We start from the raw sequence: 26,250 nt of genomic DNA on the forward strand, positions 1-26,250 counted from the left end.
CTTGTACTTCCTTATTTACTATCACATGACTCTCATACTTCAGCTCGAGTGCTGTGGTGCTTTTTGCAATGATTTCTTGCTTTGTTCAAATCAGCATCGTCTTTTGTTGTTTAATATGTCCTTGTCCGGCAAAGAATCGATCATATGGAACTCCAAACATTATCATCATGCTTATGGATGACGTAAGAATTTTTGTTTGTTGTCTCTTTCGGTTGAGTTAACTTATTTACACAATGAGTAAGTAACTTTATATTCACTTCCTCAAAAGTGTCACTCAACTTTCTACACTACATCACCATCTTTTACACCACAGAGTTGCATAGATGAGACCATCACTAGGTGATCCCACATATGGTTGTTCCTTCTCCTCCTCAGATGGGATGGGGGGACTTGGGGGTGTTTGGCCAGCCCTCCAAAGAGACCCCTAATCTGGATGCCATGGCTGCCCAGGGCATGCTGCTCACTGACTTCTATACAGCCAACCCCCTCTGCTCCCCTTGTGAGTGTTGCAACCCTAGAAACAGTGGGGTCTTGTCTTTCATATATGCCAGTAGACACAAATATTAGATTTTACGTAGCTATTTAACAGACATAGTAGACAGCACATGGGAGAAAAGAGGCAGTTGTGCTACACCTATGTAACTGGGATGGAGAAGGAAATTTGAGAGGGGCAGAAATGCTTTTTGATTCAATTTGATGCATAAATCAGAACAGTCAGTGTGTGCTAGGGCGATAGACGGAGACAAGTTATTATGCTAATAGGGATAATGCACTATGATAATTATACCTAATTTAGGAATTTGAATAAACTTGTTATGCAAAAGTGAACTACCATTTTCTTTTCTTCTAATTAATATTTAAGCAAATAAGACTTAATCAATTACTTATCTTCTGAGTGTGTGATGTGGGAGCCTGGAGGAAGCCTGGTGTGGCATACCTGGCTCTTTTACCTTTTGTATTTAAAACACAGAGAGGGTATTAAGGCATATACAGCCTCTGCATATTAATTAGAAATTAAATTCAAATGCTAAGGTGGTAAACCTTAATAATCACCTAACTGATATAGCTCTCACATTTAATTGATTCATTGTGGTCTTTTCTGGTTCTGGGTTGCAAGATAAGACTTGAATATACAGTACATGGAGGACACAAAATGCATCCAAATTCGAAACAAGATTATAATGTCTTGTCTAAAATGTTTTAGTTTATTTCATGTAGGTTCTCATGTCTATGTGCTACTATATTTCCCTTTAGCCAGAGCTGCACTTCTGACCGGGAGACTGCCAATTAGGAATGGATTCTACACTACCAATGCTCATGCCAGAAATGGTACTCTCTCTCTCTCTGCCTGGTCTTCTTTTGTTTGATAAAGCAAATCAATCTCACCTGGTTTTGCCTGGCAGAGATTAACCACAAATCCTGTCATGTCTGTATCACCTGACTATTTCAGCCTACACTCCCCAAGAGATGGTGGGAGGGATCTCTAAGGACGAGATTCTGTTGCCTCAAATGCTGAAGAAGAAGGGCTATGTCAGCAAGATAGTTGGCAAGTGGTGAGTAGGGTTTCATCTTCTTGATTTTGACATCGAAAAGGTTGCCCACTGTGATTTATGATGTCAGCATGAAGCTCCTTCACAGATTAAACCCTTGGACACACCCTTGGAATGAAAAGGGATGACCTTTCCATACTTTTGAGATAAGGCCTCACTCTGTGTGTGTCCACTTCCTGCTCACTCCTTTACCCCAGGCATCTTGGGCACCGACCTCAGTACCTCCCGCTGGAACACGGTTTTGATGAGTGGTTTGGGGCCCCAAACTGCCACTTTGGTCCCTACAACAGCAGCTCCAGGCCCAACATACCAGTCTACAACAACTCTGAGATGGTGGGAAGGTACGTTAACCACATATTCACGCACACTAAACTCCTTTCTCTACCTGTCTTAGTATTCTATTTGACTGGCTGCTCCTCCGGATGTGAGGAGAGAGTGAGCATTTGTGTTTTCCTATCTCTGTACCAGCTGCGCTTGTGTATTCCATTTTCCGCCCATTTGTTTTTCCCATAACAGCCATATGTGTAGTCAGGGTCATTGGCGCTAGCAGGCGGACGCTTTTTGCGCTTAGCCGTGGGTTTAATCAGTGCAGTATACCTGAGCCTGGACACACACACGCACACACAGAGGTACACACACATATACACACGCCCCCAGGAGACAGCAGGTTGTATTGGCGGCGTGTGAGGACACCTGGAACAGGTGGAGCGGGAGAGAGACGCCCGTCACTGCTTTCTCTCTGTGCCACGCTTCAGCAGCACCTCATAACACCCCCCCCCCCCCCCCACACACACACACACACACACACACTGTGGTAAATACGCACCCCCCCTCTTTTTCTGGCTCTACAGCGACATCTAAACTTATCTCAGTCTGGGAGGTGAAATGTCCTTTACTGCTGGGTTTCTGGGGGTCTGAAGGGATGTATACTGTTGTGAAGTCACTGATAATTAATATTTAGGATAATTGTGTGTGCTTTGCCTTCGGCAAGGGCACAACCTTTGTTCTCTCACATATATATTTATTAGTGTGTTTGCTGCAAGCAAAAACACTATTGTTATTCTGCATACTTATTATTTAATTTTTTTCTCCCACTTTTTTCCGTCGCCTACTCCTTTCACACCGTTTAAGCTACAAACACCGTTCAAACTTCATTTGATAAAGTCTGAACTGCTCTAGTGTGCTATTACTTTCCTCATTGATAACTTTTAAAGTTTTTAAGGTATTAAAGTTTAAAGTGCTAAAAAAAATGAATGGGTTTCAATGGTTCAGAATGTTCAAGTCAAATTCAATTGTGACGTCATGCACTGACAGAACTGTTTCTCACCGCGTCAATTTTTGACACTGTTTAACACTTTCCTGCCTGAATATGCAGACTTTTTAAAATAATATACCTGAACTATACCATTTTGAAGACAAGATTTAGGGCTTTCTAATGATGTAAATATTTATATGATCATGTTAGGCAAATCATCCTTTATCAAGACGATTTCACTTTCACTACAAGATAGAGGATATGTTAGAGCGTATGAAATGTGTGAATTCAGAACAGCAGACAGATTTAAGATAGACTATTTTGTTTAAAAGTTATGACCACTGAAGTGATGAGTGGGATAACGCAATTCCAAGCTAGCGCGATGGCTCTCCATAACTAAAAACGGTTCTACTTTTTTCCACAATCGACCAAATTGGCCAAACAAGGTATGTACATTGATCTTAAAGTGTACATAATCTAGCTAGATTATTTTTCTTTAAGAAACTTTCACAGAAATCTGCAAAAATTGAGGCTCAACACCGACTGCCGACTGTCACGAACAGTTAAACCGGGGTCACGAAAGGTTTACTGCAGCTGGCATTACTACGAACAAAAGCTTCGTAACTGAAAGGTTTTTACTTTTAGTTGACGATATTGAACACAGACGTTAAGAAACTTGTCTTTACTCTAAATATCTTCTCCGTTTTCAATTTGAAGCAGTAAATCTAACACATTAGGAATTCTCCCACGACATCCGCTCGCTCTGCTTTGACAAATGTTTTCTCAGTCCACCATACATTAGACGAGCTAATTTTCGAGCACTTTCAATACAAGATACAGGCCATGTTAGAGTTGATATATATACATAAATTGTGTGGGCAATGTAGAACAGCAGACAGATTTGAAATATGATCTTTTGTTTTAAAGTTCTGGTCATTCTAGTGACGAGTGCTTACAACTCTAGCTACGACTGTCATCATACAGTACTGTACTAGCTGCCATAGAACGGCGAAACTATCTACGTCTATCGTTCGTTACCTACAAACAAATGCTTCGTAACAGTATTTACTTTTTATCGGCGATATTGACAACAGAGGTTAAGGAACTTGTCTTTAATCAAAAGATCGTCTCCGTTTCTCCGTTTTCAATTTGAAGCAGTATCTACCTTACTGTCGGAAATCTCCCATTGCATCCTCTCTAGCTTCTTCGGCTAAAGATGGACGACAATGACGATGCATGCGTTATTCACGCCTACGCTGTTAATACAGTCTGTAAAAATACCACTTTGACACACTTGCAAGAAATTATCCGCTGGCTAGATGTAGCATGATCTTATTTACCACCCACAATAGTTCTGCTTTTTTTGCAGCAGCATTCTGAGTGACAGTGCGTTCACACTGCAGCGGAGCGGGCGGCGCGCGGCGTCGGCTTCCAATTCATTTTCAATGAAACCAGGCGTTGACGCTCGCGTAGGGCATTGTGGGAAGGCGAGCGGAGCGGAGCGGAGCGTTGCAAGTTGGATTTTCTCAACTTTATGTAAATGAGGAGCGTGAAAACGCTAGCGTTGGCCAATCGGATTGGTTTCTTGTTTCTTGTAACGTAGCAACTGTTCGTCATGGTAAACATTTCTAGGTTTGACAATTTCAAGATGGAGGAGAAACTTTTCGTATGTGTCTGCACACCCAGTTCTGTTCAGAACAAAGTTACTAATGTGACGAGCCTGAATTTAAAGATTACATTAAACTAATAATGCATGGTGCATGGTTGCCGATGTCGTCATTGTTCCTAGTGTGTTTTTATAGCCTACTTTTAAATGTAGTCGTCACATTACGTGACTGTTCTGTGCCACTGCTAGCTCGCTAGCCCAGCCTACAAACGACTGGTTGAGTGACCGGTGGCGTAACATGTATTCTACTGTAATCTTGCACTAGTAAAATCTTGCACTTACATAAATGTTGTGTAAAAGTGGTATTTTGATCGATATTGTGAGTACATTAACCCAAATCTGCACGCTTGGCCATGACTACAACAGTGACCTTAGAGAACTACAACTCTGTATTAACTTGTCTAACACGCCCCCGAGCGTGGTGTACTGTGGGAAGGCAAGCGATGCAGAGCGTTAAAAAACGCTGCAGTGTGAACGCACTGTTAGAGTAGCTAGCTTTTCCAGTTGCACAACAAAGTCACATAATGTGACGAGATTGAATTTAAAAAACTCACCAGGGACAACGACAACATCGGCAACCCTGCACTATGGATTATTATTTTGATGTCATCTTTAAATTAAGTGTCTGAACAGGACTGGTTGTGCAGGCACACATGATTAGTTTCTCCTTCATCTTGAACCTAAAACCTAGATTCTAGGTTAGAAATGTTGACAATGACCAACAGTTGCTACGTTACAAGAAACAAGGAACCAATCCGATTGGCCAACGCTCTTCACTGTTCTACTGTTCAAACTTTTTTCTGTTTCTACATCTTTCAATTATTAATACTTTTCAGAATGGGTTTTATTCGCCAAGAAACATCACACAGACAAGGAATTTACTGTGGCAAGAAGGTGCACTGCACACATTAAACATATAAGAATCTTAAATAAGAAGTGTACAAGTCTAACTAATACTAAGGTTTAAAAATGTAAAAGGTTTAGAATGAAATAAAATGGCTCTAACATAACGCTTTAACATTTATGAAATTAAATAAGATACCCTTTTCATCACTCTTTTTTCTCCTTTTTCAACCGTGAGAAAATATTGCAATGCATAACAATGACAGATATACTTTTAACACTGTCTCACCATTTTGGTTTCAAAGCAACACTTTTTTTCACCTTCATACTGCTGACATACTTTTGTCTGCTATGATATTGATAACTGTTATGCAATACACTCTTCATCACTATATTTGCTCATTTTTCTAACTTCAAACTTTTTTCTGTTTCTCAATCTTTCATTCTTTAATACTTTTAACACTTAAAAATGTATGAAAGTCAATAAGATACTCTTTTCATCACAGTTTTTTCTCCATTTTCAACAGTAAGAAAATATCGCAATGCATAACAATGACAGATATACTTTTAACACTTTTTCTTACCATTTTGTTTTTAAAGCACATACCTCTTTTAAAATTTTTGTAAAACCTTCACTATTCAAGCCATCAAAACAATCGTTTCAACTGCTTTCAGCAAACACACACATTTTCTTCAGGAAATGTACTTTCTAGTTTTACTTTGTGATGTGAAACACAATTATGAAATGTAATGTACAATATTAGCTGATATTATTAAGGAAGTAGGCCCACATCTACTTTCGGAAACGGTAGTCTACTATTTCACTGAAGCATTAGCATGACATTAGCCTCTGTTGCCCGGGCAACACATACCACAGTGGTCTATGATGCATCTGTTTTCAATCGTTAAAATAAACATTCCTCACAAATAAATTTTCTTTGTAGGATTTATTATGACATATTACAAGTAAACGATTTGTTGGTGAAATTATCATTACCTGTAGTTTCAAACCACCGCTGTAGCCTACGCGAGACACAGCTGTTTAGGAAGTCAAACGGCGACAGAACATGTTCGGCACTCCCCTTACTTAAATCAAAAGTCTTTCAATAGGTGAAACTATCTGACTACTAACCTGAACCTCATTGCCACAGCCTAAACTTTGTCAATCTGTTCATGAAAATAATTAATTTCAGCCTAAACCGTACAACGGAACGTTTAATCGAATTCAACCAACGCAATCGCTACCAAGACGAACACAGCAGTAGTCTAGTACTATACTGTAGTAATAGAATTTACCGGGGCAGCTTCTCCACACAGGGCTATATCGCATTTTGCGTTGTTACTGACAATGATCGCTACCAGTGAGCTTTTTATGAATTAGCGATTTTCCACTAAATAAATGTCAAGCTTATTTACGTTTTTGGGGACATTTTTTCAGTTAGCAGATGGTAATGTTTGAATCGCGATTCCATCTTCTACTGCCGGTAACGTCGTAGAATAATCTTCAAAGGGGGTTCTTTATTAATGAATGAATGCAATATGAGTAGGCTAAATGCCTGAAAATATCACGAGAAGGGAAAACTTAAAAGGACGTTTAAGTCATAGAGATTAGGTCAATTTTTACACCGGTCTGCCAAATTTATTCGTTTGATTCAGCTATGAGGCTGCCTCTTGCAGGGGAAATGAGAAGACATCATATTTCATTCTACACTTCACTCGTATTTTGAGTTGTAAATGAGCAGCAAAAAAAAGATGCTTTTAAATCTATGTAATCTTTATAAATAATAAGTAGGCCCTATGCATTTTTATATAAAATATACAGAAATATCAGTTGTAAAAATGTCATTAAAAAACGGACCCCTGTGCAACCGACGCAAGCAAGCACACCCTACAATTTCCCCAGAAATTGTACCCTCTCTAGTTATATATGAATTATCACTAGAACAATGTAATCATTAATCACTAGACACTACTGTAAGACTAATGTAATAATATGAACATTGGATCCAATATACAAGGATAACTAGACCATCATCTACTGTCCTATAAATATATGACGTTGTGTCCTTGGGCAAGGCACTTCACCCTACTTGCCTCGGCGGGAATGTCCCTGTACTTACTGTAAGTCGCTCTGGATAAGAGCGTCTGCTAAATGACTAAATGTAAATGTTATCAATTTGCATTGATCTTTCATTTACAAAATCTATCTTTCACATCTAGTTATTGCAAAGGCTCAATTTGTACTATCCAGACCCTGTCCTGTGACATTTAAATGTGTAAATTCATAGTCATCCAGCGTCCTTCCTGGGGTGGTGTTGTCCCATTTCTTTACTCTGCTCTGGCACATCAGTGATCAAAGAGCGTGATGATTCTTACATTTACATTTAGCAGACGCTCTTATCCAGAGCGACTTACAGTAGGTACAGGGACATTCTCCCCGAGGCAAGTAGGGTGAAGTGCCTTGCCCAAGGACACAATGTAATTTGGCACGGCCAGGAATCGAAACGACAACCTTCTGATTAATAGCCCGACTCCCTATCGCTTGTTGGTTGATACGTTACAACACCATCTGAAAATCTGGTTGATAGATTCATTGACTGGTCAGTGATTATTTGTTTGATTAGTTGATTGATTGATTTTTCAGGTACTATGAGGAGTTTGTGATCAATAAGAAGACTGGAGAATCCAACCTCACTCAGCTTTATCTGGAGGTGAGGGGCAGGGATACAAGGACACATCTTTACTAAGTGACCTTTACTAGCCTATACTGTAATTACACAATTACAACAAATCTCTTGGTTTGCCATGAAACTGACTCATCTTTACCAAGTGGGACTTGGAGATGCAGTTGAAGTAATCTAATAATCATTATCTAGGAGGGTCTGGACTTCATCCACCGCCAAGCCCTGGCCCAACAACCGTTTCTCCTCTACTGGGCACCAGACGCCACGCACTCCCCCGTCTATGCCTCTAAGCGCTTCCTGGGGAAGAGCCAGAGAGGACGGTAGGAGTGAGAGAGGAAGAGACGGATAGATGGGACTGACGGATGGATGAATGGATGAATGGCTAGGTCAACGGGTGGGTGGATGATCATTAGTTGCACAAACACAGTGTGGGTCCAGTGAGAGAGTGCGATGTGCAAGGATGACTTAGCATGTCCTCCTCAGTTAAGTTTCTACCCAAACCTCAGCGAGCAGCATGTTGACAGAGACATTAGGGAGACCTGGACAGAATGAGCCAGTTGCAGCCGGGGATGGGAACACACACACACCCTACCAGTAGGCTTTAACAAGAGCCTATGCCCATGTAGCTAAATAGCTGATTTAGGGCTGAATTAGTGTTTCCACCGTCACCACGGTCTGTGGTACTGTATGTGTGCGTGTCAGTGCTCAGTAGGGTTCATATGTGGTGTTCAACGCAGGTATGGTGATGCGGTGATAGAGCTAGATGATGCTATTGGTCAGATCCTGGCCTGGCTTCGTAATCTGGGCCTCGACAACAACACCTTTGTGTTCTTCACTTCTGACAATGGGGCTGCTGTGATGTCAGGTCCAGAGGAGAGTAAGTCAACCACACACACATACACACACATCTTTCTCAACTCCCCCATCCTGGGTGGATTAAGCATTCATCAAACTGTGAAGGAAACCTGGAGGCGAGGCTATGGTGTGACTCAATCCACTCATAACCAACCACTTGTGCCATTCTGTGTTTCTTTCATCATACCTTTACTACAAACATGCAAGAATGGATGTCATGTACTTCCTCAAGCTGTCTGTTGTTCAAGGGTTCTCTTTGTTTTGCTGTATCAAAGGCCCCACCCAGCATCTCAAAAGCGACAGTTATAGTAAATGATTTATAACGGTGCTCTGTGTGTGTGTATGTGTGTTCTAAGGTGGCAGCAATGGACCCTTCCTGTGTGGGAAGGAGACCACCTTTGAGGGGGGCATGAGGGAGCCTGCCATAGCCTGGTGGCCTGGACACATCCCAGCAGGAACAGTGAGTACCAGATGTTCTTAGAACATGATTAGGGATGGGTATCGAGAACCGGTTCTTGTTTAGAACCGGTTCCCAGTGAATCGATTCCTTGGAATCGTTAGCAAAATTCCTTAACGATTCTGTTAACGATTCTCTGTGCCGTTGCGCACGCGCAAACTATTATAGTTTATTCAGACAGACTGCAGAAAACATGGCAACTAGGAAGAAGCGTTCTAAAGTTTGGTTGTATTTCACACGACAAAATGACAACAACGCCACTTGTAACGCGTGTAAAAAGTATATTTTATAAGTATATAAGGGAGGAAATATTACAAATATGAAGAAGCATTTGAACACACAGCATGGAATGAAGTTACTGGAACATCATGTGTTCGATGCATGCAGCAGCGCAGCTAACGTTCGCGCTTCATCTCTAACTATCTAAGGTAGCGCTAAACTGCTCAAAAGTGATCACAACCACTTGTTACTGTGTGAAGCAATTTGCCTTTATTGTGTGTAGTCGATCTAGTTATCTTCTGTCCCGTTGTTTGAAGCATACATTTTAGCTCCGGCATTCGTCTCCCATTAGTATTAGTACCCTTTAATAAGGGTACCCATTAGTACCCTTATTGATCATTTCACGTTATCGGGGTGGCGTGTGTTATCAGCAAACGTTCGCGTGTCCCAATATTAAACTGAGCATATCAATTTTTAATCCATTATTAAACTTTGCATTTTAATTGTTTAACCTTTTAATAGTCCTGTTAAATGTGCCTGAAAACGCCTAAACAACATACCCAAAGTACATTGAAAGCTGTTGTTGAACCATTTGGAGTACATGCATGTAAATGGTCTCTTTTCAAAGGTGACACTGAAGTTATTTCCCCTGTTGTTAGGACCCCTGTAAGTCCTACTGGTGTTGAGTAATAGAAGCTTGAACACAAGGAAACTGAAAGTTTCTATCTCCGACTAGATTTTGTTTTGAAAACAGAGGCCTGAAGAGGCCTACAGGTGGTAGGTATTAGCTCATTTTAGAGCCAGTCAAAGCCAGTTTGAGAAATTTGTTTAGAACATGTGTGTGTGTGGGGGGGGGGGGGTGCAGGACGCACAGACCTAGTTGGCTGTAGAGGGGAGAATCGATAAGAGAATCGATAAGGAATCGAATCGATAAGCAGGAATTGATAAGGAGTCGGAATCGTTTTTTTCCTTTTGTTCTCTATTTCTATACAACCCCCCCCCTCCATTATCCACATTCTCTCTCTGATATTTTTCTGGTGTTTAATCAGAGCACATCCTGAAGTAAGGCACTTTTGAAGCGCAGGAACGGTATAATCAGTGAATCACAGGCTAATTACAGTAAGGGTGTGACCATGCAGCCGCTCTCGTGTAAAGTAGCTGTCAAACACCATGGGCTTTTCATGGCACCTTCGGTGTGTTTGCATAGATTCAGCAAAGTTTAAGCCATGGAGTAGGCATCATGAGTGATGGGTGTGTCGGGCGGTTTCGGGGGAAAGAGCAGAGCATTATAGCAGTCCTCCTCCGTCCAAGTAGCCTCTGTATCATCAATTTGTTACACAGCATGATTCATGTCTAAAATCACCATTAGAATAGAGGCCATCAATCAGTCAATCAAGCACAGTACTTTTTATTACACAATTTGTAACTTTGTAACTTCCTGACTTCCAGTACAAAGGTCAGGGCGTGTCATTGATAGGAGACAGTGAATATCTATTAAAGACTTGGTTCATCACACCATACAGTATAGTCCCCACCTATCTGACACAATATGCATTCAAATAAAAGTTCCAAATCTTAAAGGTCCCATGACATGAACATTTCACTTTAGGAGGTTATGTAACATTAATAAGAGTTCCCCTAGCCTGCCTTTGGTCCCCCAGTGGCTTGAAATGTTGATAGGTGTAAACCAAGCCCTGGGTATTTTTCTCCGCCTTTGAGAAAATGAAAGCTCAAACGCTCCGATTATAAATGTTCCTCTTATGTCGTCATAAGAGGAAAGGTTACCTCCCCTTTCTCTGCTTGCTCGCCCAGAGAATTTCGCCCGCCAATGAGAAAATGAGCTACAACCTACGAATGCAATATCGTTTTTTCCTCGAGAGACAACATGGCTTGCAAACAACCAAAGCATGGCAGTTAGCCCCGCCTCTCTCCTCCTCATAGCATTTAAAGCTACAGACACATAAATGGCAAGTCCTAAGGAAAGCTCATTGTGGGACTGCTCGTAATTTCACACTTGGTGCATCACTAGTAGAGAGATAATAGTTCCTACATGAAACTTCTGTCTGTGACAACAAAGTCAACAAGCAACAAAGTCTGTAAATTATCTTGAGTAACCAGATTTTTCTAATGTATTTTTGGGGTGCTTTGAGCACCACAACCCGAGTGCGATCTAGCTCTATTATATATAGAACATCTCTATATGACATCTCTACACTGTAAAAAAAATTATAATTTTTTTCAGTTTTTCCCCACTAATATTTGACACATTTTCCCTGAATTTCAAAATGACAAGGAAATCATATTAAATTGATAATAATGAACTGTTTATTTAAATGTGTCATGCGATTTAACAAAAAAGATTTTGCATAACTTAACCACTACTTTACATAAATAAACACAGGTATTGACCATTCCCCTTCCCACAATGCACCACGCAAGCGATTTGCCCGGCTCCATTGAAAGTGAATGGAAAGCTTTGCTTCGCTCAAATCGCTTCACTGTTGTGGACACAAACTATTATAGTCTCTGAGGAAATACTGCATCATGGGATTGTTACTTCAATCTCCAAGAGGAGGAATTTAATTTCTAATATAATTTTTTACCCCTCCCCTAATACCATTTTATTGATTTTAGGCCCTAATACATGGAGAGACATCCAGTCACATCCAGTGTCAGTGTGTATTTTTTCTTTTTTGAGGTGTATGACTATTCTAACAATTAAAATATGTTAAAAGGAAAAGAGGTAATGGAATGATAGGGAGATTTCTGGTAAAAAATACAGTAATATAAATTAATTATAGTAAAGTGAATAACTGTTGATTTTTACTGTATCTATGTTTTAATCTGACAGTCCTTTTTTAGTGCCAGTTTTTTTAACAATGTATGACCAAAAACTGGCAACTCACACAACTCGAAGCAAGTTAGATGGATAAATAGCACTACAGATAAAAGGAAAAACATGTATTAGACAAGCGTTGGTATTGTCTAACAAGCGTTAGACAATACCATCAGACTACACCAGTGAATTGATGGTACCCCAGAGCAGACCCTACCCTACCAAGTTCTTGCCTTCAGTGTATTCCTGTGTCTGTTTCTCTCCTGTATCACTGTCCATAACATCTCCTGGGATTATCCGTTTTGAGAGACAATGAGAAGAGAGAGACAGAAAGAAAGAAAGATAAAAAAGCATAGAAGTTTCTCAACTCAAAGGCCAAAGACACCTAAAAAAGGCTGTGTTTGTGTGCATGCCTGCACTCCTCCTGCCAAACACTTACAATATGGCTCCCTCCCTCCCAACCTCACACACACCATCCCAACACCTCCCTCCTGTAACACCCCATCCCCAACACTGTCCCCCTCCCCCCAACCCTGATCCTCTAAGCCTGCGCGTTCTGCAAATGACTTTTAATTGTATTAGGGGCAGCTGTGACACAGGGCTGTGGTGCTGGGGGATTTTTTGGAGGAGCAAGCGGAGGCAGCAGGCTGCGGGCTGCAGTAAGCCCTGCCCTCGGCTCATCTGGCTGGGGTGTGCTGGGCCCTGATAGCGAGGCAGAGTGGCGAGCGAGAGGAGGTTGGGGAGCGTCTTAGAGAGCTAATCTGTTTGTGTGTTTGCTGAGGTTGGATTGAGCAGTAATGAGGACTTCTGTATCTGAATATGCCAGGCGTTCAGGATAAAGGACGGGGGGGGGGGGCGGGGGGGGCTGGGATAACTGGTTGTGCCAGGGAGGATTTATGTGTGGGTCTTCGATGTGCTGGTATGGTTGTGTGTGTGTGCACACAGAGAAAGAACCACCTGCTGTTTGGCTTTCCAGGAAGAGAACGTTAGAACGTTAGAATGTCATGTAAAACACCTGCACTGTCTGGAACCAGCACACACACACACACTGAGGAACCTCTGCTATGTGTGTGGTGATTTGGCCTCAGAGTGGGCAGGTTGACATAAAGAGAAACCCCTAAGTAAGTCTGTGATCGAGCTCCTTTGTTGTGTTGTGTGTGTGTGTTTATCTGTGAACAGGCAGGGAGAAGGACCAGGAACCTGATCCAACCCTTTGTTGCTTAGTGCACAGTTGAAATCTTTCTCTTGATATCTTTCCACATTCAGCACTTTCTATATGCCTAAACTCTGAGCACAAACACTACCCTGGAGGAATACCAGCCCACAGAATAGAGTTGCAGTGTTTAGATGTGTGCAGTGTCTCAGGCTCAGACACAAACACAGTTTGTTCTGCTCACACTGCCTTTGACTTCAACAGCTGCCAAAATATTGCTCTGATTGCTGACATATTTACCCAACTTGAGTATATTTTTCTCTAGTGGTACAGACTAAGGGCTTGGTTTTGATTGGTGAGGTGATGAATATCCAGACTTCAGTTAGGTTAGTAAATGTACATATCTTCAGAGAACCTGTAGATCTGAAGATCTCAGGGTTGTGATGATGAGGTGTCATCCATCACTGGGTTGGGGGAGAAGAGAGGATGGAAAGAGAGACAGAGAGAGAGGGGAGAAAGGCAAGAGACCAGCATGGCTTCAGCATTCCCCTGGTGACTGACTGGGAGAGAGAGAGGGAGGGACGGAGAGGGGGATAAAGGGAGGGAGGAATGGGGAGATGCTCTGGCCCCCAACACTGCCGTCACAATCCCTTTTGTTGTGTTTATCAGTGGAGAGACAGAGCGGCTGAGAGGCTGGGACAGGGATAGCAGGTCTGCTCTCTCTGATAACCAGCTGCACAGCAGAGCCAGGACACACAGACAAAAGCTGACGTGGAGAAAGAAATGAAGAGAGAGACCGAAAATACAAGTGGAAATGAGAGTAAATGAGAGATAACAAAATAGTCTCGGCTTCCCTAATGCAGTTTTAATGGGGTGTGTTTAGTAGAGGGATATGAGGCTTGTCTGTGTGGGTAGTTAACTGTTAATTGGGTGCTTCAATTTGTGTTTTTGTTTTGTTTGTTGTGTGTTTGTGGGACGACCTGTTTACTTGTGTGTTTCCCTATCAAGTATGTTCTGTCTGTCTCTCTGTCTCTCTGTGTGTGTGTGTGTGTGTGTGTGTGTGTGTGTGTGTGTGTGTGTGTGTGTGTGTGTGTGTGTGTGTGTGTGTGTGTGTGTGTGTGTGTGTGTGTGTGTGTGTGTGAGAGAGAGAGAGAGAGAGCTCGTTTCTCTCTGCCTCTATGTGTGTATAGGCCTGAGCATACAGATAATGGAATGTGTTGCAGGGTCTTTTCTGGCGGCTGCTGTGGCTGCGGGAGGAAAAAAAAGAATTCATTTGTACGCCGTGGAGCCGGTGTGTGTGTGCAGAGTGGTGATAGCGCCGCGTCGGCACATGGCATCCCAGCTGCTCTGGGCTGATAGTGCTATCTGATGGCGAGCGTGCCGTCTCGCTCAAAGACCCTGCTCAGGAGAGAAAGGAATGGAAGATCAAGGATGACAGTGAAAAAATGGCATTTTATCTGAAAATAGTTCAAAGTTTATAAATAAAATAAAGCTTTTCATAGCGACTGGGGAACAGAGATAAAACGGCTACTGCCGGGCCCTCATCTTCTCTCACTCTCTCACTCTCTCTCTCTCTCTCTCTCTCTCTCTCTCTCTCGCTCTCTCTCTCTGTCTCTTGCTCTCTCCTTCCTCACTCCTCTTTTTTCCTCATTTGGAGGGTTTATAATAAACCTGTGAGTGCAGATTAGAGTGAAGAAATGCATCATCAGTACAATCAGTATTAAAACACACACACTCTCGTCTTAAAAGTAGTTCTTACATAGCGTTGTGTGTGTGTGTGCTCTGGGCCATTGTGCTGAGAGAGAGAGAGAGAGAGAGAGAGAGAGAGAGAGAGAGAGAGAGAGAGAGAGAGAGAGAGAGAGAGAGAGAGAGAGAGAGAGAGAGAGAGAGAGAGAGAGAGAGAGAGAGAGAGAGAGAGAGAGAGAGAGAGAGAGAGAGAGAGAGAGAGAGAGAGAGAGAGAGAGAGAGAGAGAGAGAGAGAGAGAGAGAGAGAGAGAGAGAGAGAGAGAGAGAGAGAGAGAGAGAGAGAGAGAGAGAGAGAGAGACCACACTGTCAATCTGATATCCCAAGACCGTGATTACAGTAAACTCTCCTCTCTTGTCTCAACCGCCCCCCCCTCTCTTGCCACTATCCCAGGTGAGCCACCAGCTGGCCAGTGTGGTGGATGTGTTCACCACGAGTCTGAGACTGGCTGGCATCAGCACCCCCGACGACAGGAGCCTCGACAGCCTGGACCTCACACCTGTTCTGCTCAACAACAGCCTCATCAACAGGTTAGACCTCACAGGAAGAAACTGTTCTGGGGGGCAAGATGTATGTGAGAGGGTGAGGGTGAGCTGGGGATAACAGCATGGGAGGTGTGTGTGTGAGGGCTGCAAAGTGGCATCCTTAGTCCTGCCAGTGGGGGATCCTGAAGTGAAGGCTTGGTTATCACAGTCCTCCAGTTGTCACCCACCAATCCCATTTCACACCCTACAGGCCCATCTTCTATTACCGTGGCAACGAGATGATGGCCGTCCGGGTCGGACCCTACAAAGCACACTACTGGACGTGGAGTAACTCCTGGGAGGAGTTTAACAAAGTGAGTAACTGACATCTAGTAGACTTTCTGTGTGTCTGTCTGTCTGTGTATCTGTCTATGTATCTGTCTGTCTGTCACTCACTTAGTTTGTTGATTCTCTCTTTGAATTTCTCTTTCTCACCACATACACGTCAACTTAACAAAACATCCACATAGCTGTACAAATCAATTTCCTCATTACTGTAACAACATCCATTGTGTATGTTTGAAATGTCATGAATATGAATGAGCACTCCTCTTCACCATGTTAGCTCACTTTTATCGGAGTCCCCTTTTTTTCCTCCCTCTCGCTGAGTATACAGGAGGAAAGAGACAAGGTAGGGAGAGAGAAAGACTGTTCTCTTTCCTCGTCCTTACCTTCAGAAACACGTCGTCCTCCTGTCCATCCGGCCTTGGTGCTCTGGTACCAACGTGGCCGTTTGTTTTATGCCTCATCGGTCGCTTAAATTGCTCTCTCGGAGAGGGGTGCTGAATCAATAGCCAGCTCCTCTATCAGCCCATGTGAACTGGAGTGGAACTTCACAAATAATGCCGTCTGATTGCCTGTAAGCTGCCTATTGATTGCTGCACAAGTGTGTTTGTGTGCATATGTTGTGTGTGTGTGTGTGTGCGTGTGCGTGTGTGTGTGTGTGCGCAAAGGACAGTATGAAGAGCAGGCTCAAGGGCTCCCAGTCTGGCTGTAAGATTTAAAATGTCAGGACTTCATTAACCTCATCATGTCCACTGACCCCTCCCATCTTACCACAGAACCAATCACCATCTCATATAGAAACTATACTGTGCTTCTATTGGTTAGCAGTGGATAGTAAACATGGAGCCTTTGTTAACCTTGCTTCACTAGTTTAGAATAACAGAATATTTGTTTGTGGTAAAATAATAGATAAACAAGAAGTGAAGCAAGACATTATTCGACAATATCGGTAGACACATCTGTTGTTACTTGGTTTTCTGTAGTGTGAAATACCATGCCGTACATTTTGTGTCATCTCAAGGTAAAGTATTGTAAGAATGCATTTAAATTCTTCTGCTTTTGATTTGTAGCTTTCTTTATTCTTTCATTTGTGTCCTTTAATGGTAACTCCTGCACTCCATCCATAAGTCAGGATTTCTGTAGCCATCTTTGCTCTATTATTAATGCCTGGGGAGATATGTAGTTCTCTGTGGTGCATCTCCTCCTCAGATCCAGACACCGGGTCTCTCCAGAAGCCTTCTGGGAGTATGAGTCTTTTACATTTCCAAGACCAGGGTGTAGAGAAGAGTCCGGATCATACGGGACATAGCAGTACAGTGAAGTGTGTGTGCGCGCGTGTACAGCTATTTGTGCCCGTGCTCTATAGAGCGTGAGCAGCCTGTAGTCCCAGAGGGGGGTAGATAGGGCCTTACAGATGAATGGTTTCTCAATATTAGTTGGGCTCCTCACAAGAGAGAGTGTGTGCGTGTGCGCGTGCGAGAGAGACTGAAGGGCTCCTGCAGGGTGTCCCAAGAGAGGGGAGCTTGGAGGAGAGTGTGACTCAATCAGCCTGTGATCACAGCCAGATCCCTCCATCTCCTACTGTGCAATGGCAATAGGAAAAGGCGGGGAGCAGCCTCAACAGTGAACCCCTTCTGATGTGCAACCATAAAGGCTCCACCAGCAATGAAAATAGGCCCTTCGTAGATGCAATTCTAACATGAATTAGAAATACAAGTTGTCAAGTTTGTATGGGAGTCCAGTGATCTATATTGTCCCCTGATCCAACACTCATACCAACATTTCACACATAAATGGGGTAGGGTGAGGAGGGTTTCCATGTGTATCTGAGCACATCAGCTGCAGCCTTGAACATCCCAGCAGCCATCTCATCTGTTAATTTCTCTTTTCAAGGGCTCTTTCTGAGGGACAGCCCGACTGTGTTATCTTTGGCACAGTTTCCAGTGTCCTCTGCTCTGTGGAGTAGTGTCTAACAGAAGCTAAAGGTCTGTGTGTGTTTGTGTGTGTGTGTGTTTCAGGGGATTAACTTCTGTCCCGGCCAAGAGGTGGCAGGTGTAACCACCCACATCCAGAAAGAACACTCCATGCAACCAATCATCTTCCACCTAGTGCGGGACCCTGGGGAGAAATACCCAATAAGGTGAGTCTAGTCAAATCAATAAAACAATAGAGATTGTCCAATGTATTCCTATGTTTCTATGTCCCCTTATCTCAATGCAGACCACAAAGAGGCCCCTGCTCTTCACTGTCTGATGACAGTGGGATTGGAGATCATGCTGGTTTGTGTTCAATTGGGGAAATGTGTTTGATCTGGTGCTTAATGCCTATCCAGCAGTGTTGTAGTACCTCGAGACCGGTGTTGGTCTAAAGACCAGTCTAGAGACCACTTTTTGAAGGTCTCGTCTCGGAATCAACCGCATTTTTACTCGGTCTTGTCTTGGTCTCAATACACTCTGGTCTTGGTCATGACTTGGTCTCGTTTTAGGTTGCTTGACTACAATACTGCTATCTAGATCTCTGGGCTCTATACTGGTGTGCTAGAATGGGGGGGGGGGGGGTTGTAAGGCTTGTCTGTGGTACTCTGACCTCTGGTTAAATAAGAGAAGACAGGAGAGGGGGAAGAGGGTAGTGGGGTGGGTCAGCGAGGGGGTGGAGGTATGGGATCGATACTGATCCAGAGCTGGTTGGCTGGCTGGAGATTGATTTGGCCAGGCACAGAGAAGCTGATTAAAGTCTCCTCTTTGTGATTGCAAACAGCTCTCCTACGATCATTGTCTGGCCTACAGCTATCACAGTTGGAAGTTAAAATTGCAAGACAAATACTCCTGGTCTAAATTGAGACTGCAAAGGCTGTTTAATGGATCTGTGTGCGCTTCTGAGAAGGTGAGCCTGAGGAGAGAGGTGGGGCTGGCTGGGACACTAGTGTAATGATACCAGGTATTATTCTAAGCCCAGGTCTGAAATGGGCACATGTTACTGAGATTAGCACAAAGAAGACCCTTCATTTGAGAACATCTGTTGGCAACCTTTCCATCCAAAAATTCCTTGAGGATAGGCTTAATTGTTCTCAGTGCATCTTCTTTTGCTATACCATGGAGAACAGCTTCACTTCACTGTTCTGTTGTGATTTGATGAGGGAACTGAGTTTTGTATTATATGGCTTAGTCTCTGATCCCTCATCATTCTTTTAATATTGTCTTCAGGCAGATTAGCTCCTAGGCTACTACTACTACACACACACACACACACACCCTCACGCTAGCTCTAGCTCTCTCTTTTTCTTTGCCTCTCTCCTCTCTTCTCCCTTCCTTGACTTCCTCATTCTGCTCTTGAAGTGAGATTGAATAATTAAACATTAATGTGGTTTTGATCTGCCTGTACTCTTAGCCTCTCTTGTATGCAGCCCTCAGAGTTAAAAAGGCCAGATCAATATTCAGTGCTGTGTTGTGTTGAATACTGGAGTGTGTTTCACCAGGGCCCAAACTGATGGAGTAGAGGCACACACACACATACACACACTCTCCTGTTCTCACCGACTCTCTCTGCACTATCTTTGTCGCATATCTTGCTTTACTCCTCTCCTCCCCTGTGTATGTGTGTGTGTGCGTCGTGTGTGTGTGTGCGTGCGTGCATGCAGGGCTACTACAGCCAGTCGTGTGTGTTCCTTGGGCCCCCAGCTGGACCTGCTGTCTGACTTCCTGTCATTAATCTCTGTCTGCACCTAAAGAGCCACTTAAGATGATATAGGGCCTGTCTGCACACATACCTTCACTACTGTGGCAGACTGGTATAGCCAGCAGCACACACTACTCAGTCCAGTACAGTCCAACTTAGCTACCCACTGAGATTGTACTTGAACCCACATCCCAACCTTGCATGTCTGCCTGTCTTGTCCAGATTACCAAACTATGAACCTGACTGTTGGTTACCTGCTTGCTTGCCTACTTGCCTGTCTGCTGGCCAGACAAGCACTTTGACTGCCCCCAATCAATAGTCTTCACTGAACTGCTCAATTTCCTCTGGGGTTGGGGAGGAGGGGCAGAGTTATATGATTGTCTCTTCAATTCCCCAGCGTTCCGCTCCTGGTGCCGCAGTTGTGTGTTTGTGTGTGCGCATCCTCCCCCCCCCCCTTCACTAGTGGGGTTATGAATCCGTAATCAGAGTGGTGACACACCTGAGCAATGCCCCCTCCCCCCTGGGTGTCATGCATTATAAATCAAAGAGCCTCATTTGCATCCACTCTTGTTATTATTCTAAAAATCTGTGTTTGCTCCAGCGAGCGAAGGGTTAGGTTGAGGATAATGAGCTCTGCTGACTCCAGCTTTCTCATTGTTGGTTGGGGGGCAAGTGTAAATAAATATGGTATTGTTTGTTTTGATTTAGGGTTATCCACAGATTATTATGCATGCTGTGTATAAAGAACTTGCCCTGCTCTTTGTTTCCTGCAAAATGTTAACACTTGCGTGTTTGTGATGCATCGCAAAGAGATAGTGCCGTCGAAGCAGTTATCTACAAATGAAGCCCGGTGATCAATATCTCCAGCTCTGATAGGATGGTACCAAATGCTTCGTCATTATGATCTGATGCGGTCTCGCTATCTCTGGCTGAAGCTGTGCTACCCAGTAACTGGTGCTGTTCAGTCGGAAATATTACACTGACATCCCAGAGAGCTTTACTCATTTCAGATAGGAACACAACCTTAGGGAAGCTGAGATAGGGCTATGCAGTTTGGCATCAGACACGCTGTATGAGAAATCTCTACAGATGTACAGTTTAGCCATGGCTCTTTGAAGGCCTTAAAGTTGGATTAGAGGGATAGGCAAGTGATTCTGTTGGAGTAGGGATGTGACTATGTGTACAGTATAACACACACAACGATGTGTATAGCCCTGTGAGAGAAACAGAGACAGACGGATACAGAAACAGAGAGAGAGAGAGCGGGAAGGGGATGTTCACACTGGCTACAGGATAGGGGGACAGGGGAAAGGAATAACGTGTATAATTAACTAGCGTAGAAAGTAAGGATGGGACTAACATAGGTTTGACAGAAAGTGAGATACTGGCCAGTGGACAAATGATTAGTCTGGAACAGAGGTGTGAATATTTCAGTAGTCTGTGGCCCAGAAAGAGAGTGACAGATAGTGGGGGAGGGGGTGGGGGGGCAGGTGCAGTGGTGAGGCAGAAGCCCCACAGCCCTGTGGGAGATTGGGGAAGGGAGGCTGGAGGAGGTGTGATTCGGACAGGGCCTGGGGTTATTACTCTAATTGACACTTCACCCCACACACGCTCACATGCTCCCCGGGGGCCAATCAGATAGCTGGGATCAGAGAAGAGACGGGGAAGGGGAGTGGGCTGGCACAGGTGCTGCTACTGAGTGTTTTACGGGTGTAATTGTACTGGTGATATTTGTCTATATGCGTGTCATGCCACCAACCACACGCACACACACACTCACTCACAAACAGCCCATTAACCCTACAGGTCGTACAGAGAGCAGCGTTCCTCTGAAAGCCTTCGGGGCCTCTGTGTTTTACACACTGAATATAATGATGCTCAGAGGTGCTTGCCTGGTGTCCAACTAGAGTAATTGAGAAACGAGGGGACGGGGGGGCAGATTTGATTCTACTGAGGAGGGGTTCGCCAAAAACCTCTGTGTGTTCTTATTATGTCTGTCTGTGTATGGTGGGTAGGTGTGTGTGTATATCCGATTGATTGTTGAAAGCTTTGTCATTAGATATAGGCCTATATGATGACTTGAGTTTGTTTAGTGAAGCTGTATCTTGATGATATCTGTGGTAACTTACAGACTCACAAACAGAGAGCACTGGCCTTCTGTTCACCATCTATATACTGTGAATGACATCTGTTCTCTGTGTTAAATTGTATAACCAGGGGCATGTACTACGAATCAAGATCAACATGCTCTGGATTACTTTCAGTTACCCGGCTACACGAAGGCTAACAATCGCAATCACAATAAGCGGTATCACGACGGCGGTTATCAACTCTCTAACTCAACCCAGATCTTTACAATCTAGAGATGTGCGCGTTCACATAAAGGGGCGGTGTTTGCACCGTATGTCCAATCGCAAACATGGACAAAACAATAGCCGCATATTTCACGCAGGACGATCAGACAATAATCTTACAAACTTTGGCCGGGTTTCCCAGACTCGTTAAGAAGCTCTTAGAACGCTCTTAGAACGCTCCTAAGAAGCTCTTAGCGTTAAGAGCTTCTTAACGAATCTGGGAAACCCGGCCTATGTCTACTCCTCCTGCGTGAAATATTGTAATACAAACATATCAGGAATACAGACATACAATACAGGCAAAAATCAACAAAGTCGCTGCTGCCAAGCTGGCAGAAAATAGCAGACGCTATAAATGTGTAAGCTACATGACTTATTGATATCACTGCCCCAGGCACAAGATGTGACCATAATTACACTTGTGCATTCCATGTTAAACTTTTGTTGCTGTATTATTTTAGTTGCAACCCTGGCAGTGGCAAATGATCGTGGGAGCAAATAAAAAAATAAAATAAAAACATAATTCAAAACGGTAAGGAGCAGTAGGCAATACTTTAACTTTCATATTTTAAGGCCAACAAGTACAAGGCTGAATTGCCTTGAGTCCCTTTTGTAGGATATTGGTATACAAAGGGCCTATAGAACAATGAGATTGCTTGCAGCCAACAGGAAGAAAAATTAGGCAAAGAAAACTGGGGGGCCCTCCTCCACAGGACTTCACTCCTGCTGAGGAGCTGGCCCTCTCCAGCTATCAGGGTCGCCCCATAATGGAAGGAGTGGAAGGGGGCATTTCTTCAGACCCTGGTGGCAGCAGCTCGGAAACCCACGCATATGTATGTTTCAAGTAATCTATGTGACCATGTTCATTCAACAATTATTTATGAATATTGTAGGAGTGAAATGTATTACTGTTCTCTGCAGTGACAGGAAATACAGTGGTGTTGCTGCCACCACCCACTGTCGTCCCACTGTGCCATACAGAGGTAACAGTGAAACTAATAGTCATTTGCCAGTATGTATGCCATATGTGGTTGCTGAATATTTATCAAATATGCCATTTACTTTCTCAAGTGGAGGTCCTAGATGATCAGGAAACTGTGTCTGCCCGCTCAGAGAGCATTTTGGGGGTACACTTTTGAGTTTTTTTTTACCACTTGCAACACAGATGGTGAGAGTGTGTGAACGTGTGGCTGTGACTGAAGTGTCTGTAATTACTTGCTAATGGTGGTGGTCTGAACATGAGACACAAGTCCTTAAAGTGCTCATTTCAAATATGACTCAATTGATTAAATTGCTTTGGTGTTAAACTCAGCAGGAAAATGAATTTCTTCCTCCCCCTGAGCCTAGGGCCTCCACTTCAAGGCCAAGACAAAACACGAGGTATAAGCAATGAACCTTGAAACACAGTCGTCAAATGGACACTTCTCCAAGTGTGCCTTGCAAAGGGACAATGTTCTTTATTTGTTTTAGGTTGGGGCAGACAATGTGAGGGCCCTGTATAAAAGAACCCTGGAGCTCGATATAGAGTATAAGACGCTTTTTAATTTAAAAAAAACAAAGCTGGAGATAGAAAAACTGGAATATGAGAAGATATAGTACATGACTGAATGAATGACACTAAACTTAGTTACACTGACATTCTTTTTCTGTGTTCCTATGAAAGGGAGAACACATGAGGATTTATTTGTTAAACTTTTTTTCTACGTTTTGGTCTTTTTATACCTTTTTGTGGCTTTTTTGTTGTGCCTTTTGAGTCTTTTGTGGGGGGTTTCACCATTTCTTTCTTTCAATGTCCTATTTATTCTTTTTGAAAAATGCTATGAAAATAGTGAAATTATCATGTATTTAACTTGTGAAGAGCATTGTACGGTACCATACACATTGTTCTTTTTGTTTTGAAATGTTTTGGTTGAAGGAAACCCACATTTCTGATATGGAAATAATTAGAAAATGGGTCAAAGCAACCGAACGACAACAGAAGAGGTTAAGGGGAGACACCCCAGTGAATAGGAATAACATATCAACGTGACACTACATAAAAGTACCCGTAGCGAAATAACGGAACGCTATGCATACAGTCTGTGGGACTGTGAGCGCACGGCTTCGATGTGTCGCATTGGCAACATACGGCTCAAGAAGTTGGCAAAGATAATATATAAAGATATTCTCTGCTGAGAATCTTTATCTTGCATAAATATAGTCATCAGGGAATGCCAAAGGGTTTTGTCGGTCTCTAAATGTTCTGGCTCTTCTGAGCGCACTTCTCACTATCCGCGCACCAAGCTCCGCAGGATCTTCTATGAACGGTGACGCCATTATTCTCAAGAATGAGTTAGTGGGCGGGGCTTTTATACCGGTTGATCTCTGATCTCCAACTTAACCTGCTCCCGACCAGGTTAGGCGTTCAGCATGTGTTACCATGGCTATCTACCCCGGTAACAAGTGATCCACCGTCGTGATACAGAAAACCCTGGGTTGAACATGAAGTTACCTCGTTAACGCCAACTCTTGATTCGTAGGCCCCTGGTTCATAGTGGGTATGGATGTGTGCGTGCGTGCGTGGGAGGAAGTGAAAAGTGAATTATCCTTGACATGTCGTTGTGTGTTTCTTTTGTGTGTGTGTGTGTGTGTAGTGTTGTTACTAAAGAGTACAGGGATGCACTAAGCAGGATCTCTCAAGTGGTGGAGCTCCATAAGAACACTCTGGTCCCAGGTCTCCCCCAGCTCAACATGTGTGACATGGCCGTCATGGTAGGAGCCTTTCAGACATATTATATTTGTAAAGTTATTTCATGCCATGTGTATACATGCAGATTCAAATGGTAATAACATAAGCCTGGAATATACAGTTGACTGCATAGATACAGTACATTTCATGTGATAAAGGAGGTGGTAGAATGCCTTTTCAAACCTTATACACTACTTTGGAATCTACATACAGGATGGCTGTATTCCAAATAGGACTCTTACTATTGAATATGATGAAAGACGCATTGTGCCTTTCTCATGACTGATAAAAATCATGTTTTATATCAGTCATACAATCATCGAGTCTTATTCGGAGGCTTTTGTTTCCAGCTCATTGTCTCTCAGACAGAATGAAAAGAAGAAAAAAAATATTAAGAGCTCCTTGTTTAGAGGTCTCTCTCATTTCCTCTCCCATCTTTTCAAAATGTACGCCTCTTCTCTGAGCTTTTATTGTTCCAGTTGGGCTTTTACTTTTTTTTTTTTCAATTACAGATTTGTTTACAAGGTATTTGTCTCACTCTTTGTCAGTCAAGTATCTTATTGTGTTAGAGATGTTTAAATAATACCTTTTGTGCTGACTGTTGGGTTTGTAGTTCTTAAAAAACGTGTTTGTATTATTTTACTACTTTGGGAGGAAATAAGAGAGTATAGTTAGCTTTACCAAACAATTACATTGTGTCAGGTCTTGAAATCCTCCAAATGTCTGCAGATGCTTGACTAATTAATGTAACAACAGCGCCCCTGTGTGGCTGCACCATGGCAAATCCCGTTCAAGGGGACAGCCATCATCGTCAAATAACAGCAGTTGCAACAGTAAACTCACCTTTCTCAGTAAACCTGGTAAAGGTGAAACACATCAGTGTTTTATCAATGTCTTTCTCCAATCCCCAGAACTGGGCTCCCGCAGGATGTGAGAAGTTAGGAAAGTGCTTCAAAGCTCCGAAGTCACAACCATGGAAATGTGACTGGCCACACTAACTGTCCGGGTGTCTGTCTGTCTCTGACGTCTGGATGGTTAAAAGACCCCATTGAGAGAAGTACCATCACCATGGGATATTACTGGCTTTTCACTGAGCTTGTGTGTACCAAGAGCGTTTTTTTGCATTGGATAACATGAAACATTGGACACTGCTGTACATGATAGTACTATGTGGCTCTGTGTATAAAACCGTTTTTAACAAGGTAATCAACCATCTAAGGTAGTTTATCTGATTTGTGCTTTTCCTTTAATTAAATTGAGATTTTTTTTATATACTGCTGACAGAAAAGTGTGTTGTTGAAAAAAGATTCAATTGAAATGTCAAAACACACTATAGGGACATGATTTTGTTTATTCTTATTAATTTCTGTAAAAATAATATTTTAAACTGAATAAATGTATTTTTCTTTTTCACACGATGGC

General features: G+C 42.9%; 1 protein-coding gene across 1 annotated transcript; it reads left to right on the top strand.

Moving 5' to 3' along the window:
- On the top strand, window positions 1-26,241 carry galns (galactosamine (N-acetyl)-6-sulfatase). Its single transcript, XM_062471110.1, has 14 exons — window positions 1-182; window positions 376-499; window positions 1,255-1,329; window positions 1,451-1,553; window positions 1,748-1,891; window positions 7,959-8,025; window positions 8,191-8,318; window positions 8,736-8,875; window positions 9,210-9,313; window positions 15,656-15,792; window positions 15,998-16,100; window positions 18,090-18,211; window positions 24,734-24,851; window positions 25,740-26,241. Exons 1-14 carry the CDS (start codon window positions 69-71, stop codon window positions 25,824-25,826), a joined length of 1,566 nt encoding a protein of 521 aa, XP_062327094.1. The 5' UTR covers window positions 1-68; the 3' UTR covers window positions 25,827-26,241.
- The last annotated feature ends 9 nt before the right edge of the window (window positions 26,242-26,250 follow it).

The sequence above is a fragment of the Osmerus eperlanus genome, chromosome 10 (genome assembly GCF_963692335.1).
Source record: "Osmerus eperlanus chromosome 10, fOsmEpe2.1, whole genome shotgun sequence".
Lineage (NCBI taxonomy): Eukaryota > Metazoa > Chordata > Actinopteri > Osmeriformes > Osmeridae > Osmerus > Osmerus eperlanus.